The sequence below is a fragment of the Oryzias melastigma genome, linkage group LG22 (assembly GCF_002922805.2).
Source record: "Oryzias melastigma strain HK-1 linkage group LG22, ASM292280v2, whole genome shotgun sequence".
Classification (NCBI taxonomy): domain Eukaryota; kingdom Metazoa; phylum Chordata; class Actinopteri; order Beloniformes; family Adrianichthyidae; genus Oryzias; species Oryzias melastigma.
Genome location: NC_050533.1, coordinates 15,696,040 through 15,701,696, shown reverse-complemented (window position 1 = coordinate 15,701,696; position 5,657 = coordinate 15,696,040). Strand labels below are relative to the sequence as shown.

The window sequence follows — 5,657 nt, the reverse complement described above, 5'->3', positions numbered from 1 at the left end:
GTGACTGTATGTAATGTAAAATAATTCATGTATTGCAGTTTGCAGAAAAGTTCAAACAAACACTAGAAATGATATGAAAATTTACCATATCATTATTATTTAACAATATGTATTTTTTTGTGGTTATATTTGTGTTTAAAACATTTATACTGACAAAGAGGCACATCTGAAAGTACCTACAGTATTGTCTGAATAAAAGTAAAAATGAAAAAAAATCAAAATTAAGTAAAACATTCGGAGTAGAAAAAAACAGAAAGAAACCAGTACTGATATTTTTTTTACTTTTATGTCTCTTTAAGGTTACATAAAACAGAAGCAACTTGCACATCAAAAAACGCCTTTAATCTGCCTCTAAAGTTGAAAGATAATATATTTTATGACTATTAAAGATGTGTTAATGTTGATTTGTGCTCTAAAATAATCCATGACTCATCATTCAGTTGAAGCTTCAGTTTTGTAGAATCAATACTTGCTTTGAATATTTGCATTTATTTTTTACTCATGTTTTTCAGTCACTGAAGAAAAGTGTGGAGCTGTTTGCGGCCCAGAGAGCTTCACTTGTGCCAATGGCTGCTGTTTAGATCGAGAGCTTGTCTGTGACTCAATCCCACAGTGTTCAGATGGCTCAGATGAACAAAACTGCAACAGTAATAATCACTTTTGAAGCATAAAAATATGTTTCAATATTTCTTGAAAGAGCAGCTAAACAATAAAGAATGTTGTGTGTCTGTCAGGACTCACCTGCCGTAAGGGGTTTTGGCTTCGAAAGCTACAAAAAGACAAAGGTGACACTTGTGTTTTTTTTACCAAATATTTTTAAATTTAGAACTTTTGCTCATGATTCTTTGGCATCACCATGATATTTCATATTTTTATGCCTGTCCACAGAGTTCTGCACCAAAACTCCAGACACAGGGACGTGCAGGGATAGCTACAGGAAGTGGTACTACGACCCTTACCTGGAGGATTGTTTACCCTTCAACTACAGTGGTTGTGGAGGAAATGAGAACAAATTTCTCTCAAAGGACGACTGTCATTTTTTTTGCCGTGGAGTAACTAGTGAGTTCTCCATTACTGTAAAGTAAACTTTTTTTCATAAAAAAAATTCTTTCTAGAAGACTTAATCCAAATAATGTAAATTTGCTTTTTCAGAAGAGGATGTATTCACACTATCTGATTTGCATAATGGAAAAACTGGATACCAAACAGGTAACACAATGTAAAACGATATTTTATAGTGGAAACTGTGTCTTCATGAATGTTTATCCCATGAATCAAACAGGTATCATAGCGCTAAAGGTCCTCGGGGTTATCTGCATCCTCGTCCTCCTCGCAGTCGTGGGGTGCTTCATCGTGAGGAAGAGGATTTCCCAACATCTGCCTGTGCCGGTTATACACAACACTATGGCTGCCACAGAAGAGAACGGAGACTCTGAGATCTACAATAGAACCACAAAACCTCATCTGACTCGCTCATTTTACCATCCTAGTTTTTTTGATAAGAAAGAGAACTTTGTTATCGTCTGAATGACATAAGCAGAGCAGAGGCTAGAACGACTGCAATCATTTTTATTTATTTCATTTTTTCTTCTTTTTTTTTTTTTTGCTCTGTATTTTAAATAGGTTATGATTCAGTCAATCATTCTCACTTTCTTTGGTTATCCTAATTTCAGATTAAGAGGTGTATCAATCTTTGTTTTAGTTTGTACTGGTTTTTATTTTTGCTTTATTACTTTAATTTTCAAGGTTTTAAAGCATGAACTTTTTTACATGGAAATATTTGTGTTTATTCCATCATTAGTTTATTTCTGAGTTTGAAAAACCTATTTAGGTGAAAGATTAAGTTATAATACAAATAACCAATACGGTTCAACATCAATTCACTTTTATTTTTAGTAGATAATACAAGATAAGTTCTTTATGTTTTTGTCTAATATGTGTATATGTGATTTAAAACATAAATGTAATGTTTGATGTGGTCAAAGAGGTATTTTTGTTTTTCAGTTTTGGTGTTTTAAATGGTTTGTGCGTCAACGTAATTTTGAAAATAAATGATTTTTTTTTTTAAAGTCCTTTACCTTGACCATGAATTTGATAAACACAGCATTCCATGAGCAATAGCGCTGAGTGGCAGACATAAATAGTAGTTTGGAGGGAAAAAACAAGTGGTTGTTGTTCTAACGATAATTAAAAAAAAAAAATCCTTATTGGGATTAAAATGTAAAATAATGTCTTAATTGGCCCAGTAGTATACAAAATCAATGTCAAGAATCTGAATGCTTTGATAAATATTCAAAAATTGAAAAAATTATTTGTGGCGTCTGCTGTGGGGCAAAACTTTCAACCTACGCTGAAATTAAACAGAAAATATACAAAATACATAATTTGAGGATTAAAAAATAAAATGATCAGGATCAAACACATATGTTGCTTTTATGGAACAGGTTAAATGACACATTATTTCTTGTCATTATTTGGCTAATACCTCTGCCTCTCCTGACTGATGTTTCAAGCATATTTCAACAAGGAACTGAAAACCACCAAACCGATCCCAAACCTGTCCCAATTGTGTCCACCTGCCTAAAACTATATTTAACCACCATGTTGGAATCAAAAAGGCTCAATCTGGGAAAACTGAACTAACTGGCTGTTTACTGGAATATTCCATTGCTGCAGAGGGACGGGGGAGGACGAAGCATGTCCTAATGACAGAGTTAAATAATGATGAACATAAAATATATTTAAGACATTTTTATTTATTGTTTAGCTTGGGGCCCCAGAGTGTTGGGGGGCCCAGACAATCGCCTGACTTTGCCCAGTGGTAACTCTTCCCCTGATTTCACCCAACATTGCATTGCAGTTTTTTTTTTATTTAGCTAAAACTAAATAACAAAAGTAGTGACCTTAAGAATAGAACTGTCCTCGAGATTAATAAACATCTTGAACATAGCAGTTCAGTTTTCAATAAATATAAAACAGATTAATAAAAAATGTAATCATCCATCAAAGGAGAACAGTTCTTAAAAAAAAAGTCAAACAACAGAGAAGAGAATTCCCGAGGCCAAGTTGTTTTATGTTTTACAGGTAGTCAACAACTTTTATTTATTGAGAAGATGTTATCAGTGCATGAAACCCAATAATGAGATGGTTTGGCAGGTCCTTATCTCTCTGTCGCCCTCCTGTGGTTATCTCTGCCATTACGGTCTTGAATATATTTTATGCCACTTGTCTCTTTCATTTTCTAGCTTTGTTCTCATATTTTCATAATTGCAGTGACTTCCTGCCAAATCAGTCCTAGATTCCACTGTCTTTCCTCAGGATAAAAAAACAGTTTTTCTCTCCATCAGTCAGCTTACTCTGCTTTTTCATAACCATGACAGATAAAGTCAGGTAATAGATTTGCTCGTTTCAGTGTAATATTACAGGCACTTGAAGAGGATTTATCCACACACATGGACAACTATCAGACTTGTTATTTGTGAAAGAAATTGCATTTTTTTTTATTCTTTAATCTCAGTAATTGTAGAGAGACATTAATTCTAATAAGTAATTTGTTACATTAAAGTTTAGTAGTAACTTGCACAACACTGCTCCATCAATGAATTAGTTTATTGTACATAATTGTAGAATGCAAAAACCTAAAATATACATTAACGATCTAGAAGAGTAAGCATAAAGAGGTTACCTTAGTTCAGGGGTCTGCAACCTTCAACACTTAAAGAGCTATTAAAGTCCATTTCACAATCCAGAAGGAGCCACAAAATCTGGCTTTAGAAAAATAAGACACAGATTTTTTTTTTACATAATTGCAGTTATTATGATAAATATACTTTTTTGACATAACCTAAACATAAACATGAAGAAAAAAATATTTTTTTTCAAAATATGAAGTAGTTTATAACTTTTGACTGAGGTTTGCGTGACATCCTTTCAAAATAAAAGACACCCTCTACGATATTTGATTATCTCAATGCAGCAAATATAAGTAGTGTCATGTCAGAAGTGGGAAAAAATCACATTTTATTTTTATTTTACAATTGTTGAGGCATCTCAACCAGAAATTAATAAATCAGAACTAAGTAACCAATTCTGTATTTTTAGACCATAAAAAACCCTTAAAATCCTTGAATTTTTCAAAAATAGGAAATTTGCCTCATGTGCCAATGATAGGTAATGAATTCTGGCCGTGCCTTAATCTCCAAGTGTTTTTTGTTGGTATACGGCTCTCAAAAATCTGTCAAAATGTTTCAGTGCGACTTTCGTGAAGTGCACTGCTATTTTAATCCAAAATAGAAAATGATTTTTATTTCTATTTAACCATTGGAGCCACAATGGAGGGGTCAAAGGGCCACATGTGGTTCTGGAGCCTAAGGTAGTGGAGCCTGCCTTAATTAAACAAGAACATAAATAATATAAGAACACACTTTTGTTTCGGTTTCAAGTTAAATTATTTTTTTTCAAATAAAACTAAAGCATTTGCTGATTAAAATATGAAAATGTTTTTCAGATGTTTTACTTTTGACTGTTCAAACTATATCCAGCAGATGGCAGTACTGATCTGTCAATCTAAAGTTTAGTTGCCCTTTCATATAAGTGTGAACTCTGTCGTTAAATCCTGACCTTAACAGTCATTTAAATGAACCAGTCTGAAGCTTTTTTCAGTCATTCCCTCTATGGGACCCTTAAATGATTTCCAGAGGGGCCACAATAAAAAGCACAAAAAAAGAAAGAAAGACATAAATTGAAAGCCATCAATAGAATCACTGAAGGCATCTTTTGAGGGGCCCCCATTCTACTGACCAGACCCAAATAAATGTAATTGACATGGTTTGAATTTATTTTCTTTCACAAGAATGTCTTTGTTGGACTGGGAATTTAAGAAACTTTTAAAATTTTAAATTAAAATCAGAAAGATAAACAAAATACCAAAAAGCTACATAGTTATTGCTTTTAATGAAAGTGCCAAGTTAGAACCGCAGACGTCTATATACAAAACTATTTGCTTGTGAAAACAGGCGTTACTTCGGTGCGTTCAATGTAATCTTGTAAATTAGCACTCCTTATTAGGTTGGAGGCATTTTAAACAAAGTTTTACTGTAGAACACACCAGAAGTGCAAAATGAATAAGCACGATTATAGACAGTGAAGGGATATTAGTAATATTTTTGGTTTTTGTATAAAAGTAGATCTTATAAGAACACATATTTCGGCTTTCGGCGTAAAACTTCTGTATTTCTTATTTCCGGGTGTCCGTGAAGGCAGCGCGCGTTCTTCTCAGGTCTTCAGAGATGAAGCAGCGTGTTCGGTTGTCGGACGCAGTTGATGAGCTGAGTTTAGATGCGTGTACGTAAGCAACATGTGAAAAAGAGGAAACGGGAGGATTTATTTGATTTTTTTTTAACCAGTAACCAGATTGAAGAGGTAAACCTCGAGTTGCGTTCACGGGAAGGAATAAGGGTTGGCGAATTCGGTAGGTTTGTGCCTTTTTTCCATCCTGAGCTTTATTTAATATCAGTTTCTCACCTAAATTTAGGTTTTTAAGCATTTTGTGATATAAACTTTAGTTATTAACTTGTTTATTTGTTGAGAAGCCTTTCTAATGAGAAAAATTGATAGTTGCTACTTTTTAACCCCTAAAAAGCTATTTTACCTGCCAG

The 5,657-nt window shown here is 33.5% G+C and overlaps 2 protein-coding genes across 2 annotated transcripts in view; both read left to right on the top strand.

Moving 5' to 3' along the window:
- The window catches only part of LOC112141147 (kunitz-type protease inhibitor 1), a 19,311-nt gene extending 17,122 nt beyond the window's left edge, over positions 1-2,189 (top strand). Inside the window, exons 6-10 of the mRNA XM_024264257.2 lie at positions 513-647; positions 735-785; positions 889-1,059; positions 1,153-1,209; positions 1,283-2,189. Coding sequence (XP_024120025.1) covers positions 513-647; positions 735-785; positions 889-1,059; positions 1,153-1,209; positions 1,283-1,527 — 659 coding nt within the window. The 3' untranslated portion in view covers positions 1,528-2,189. The remainder of the gene's footprint in view (positions 1-512; positions 648-734; positions 786-888; positions 1,060-1,152; positions 1,210-1,282) is intronic.
- A 3,191-nt stretch (positions 2,190-5,380) lies between these two features.
- The window catches only part of LOC112146016 (pleckstrin homology domain-containing family G member 3), a gene marked incomplete in the record, with an annotated part of 37,180 nt that continues 36,903 nt past the window's right edge, over positions 5,381-5,657 (top strand). Inside the window, 1 exon segment of the mRNA XM_024271580.1 lies at positions 5,381-5,470.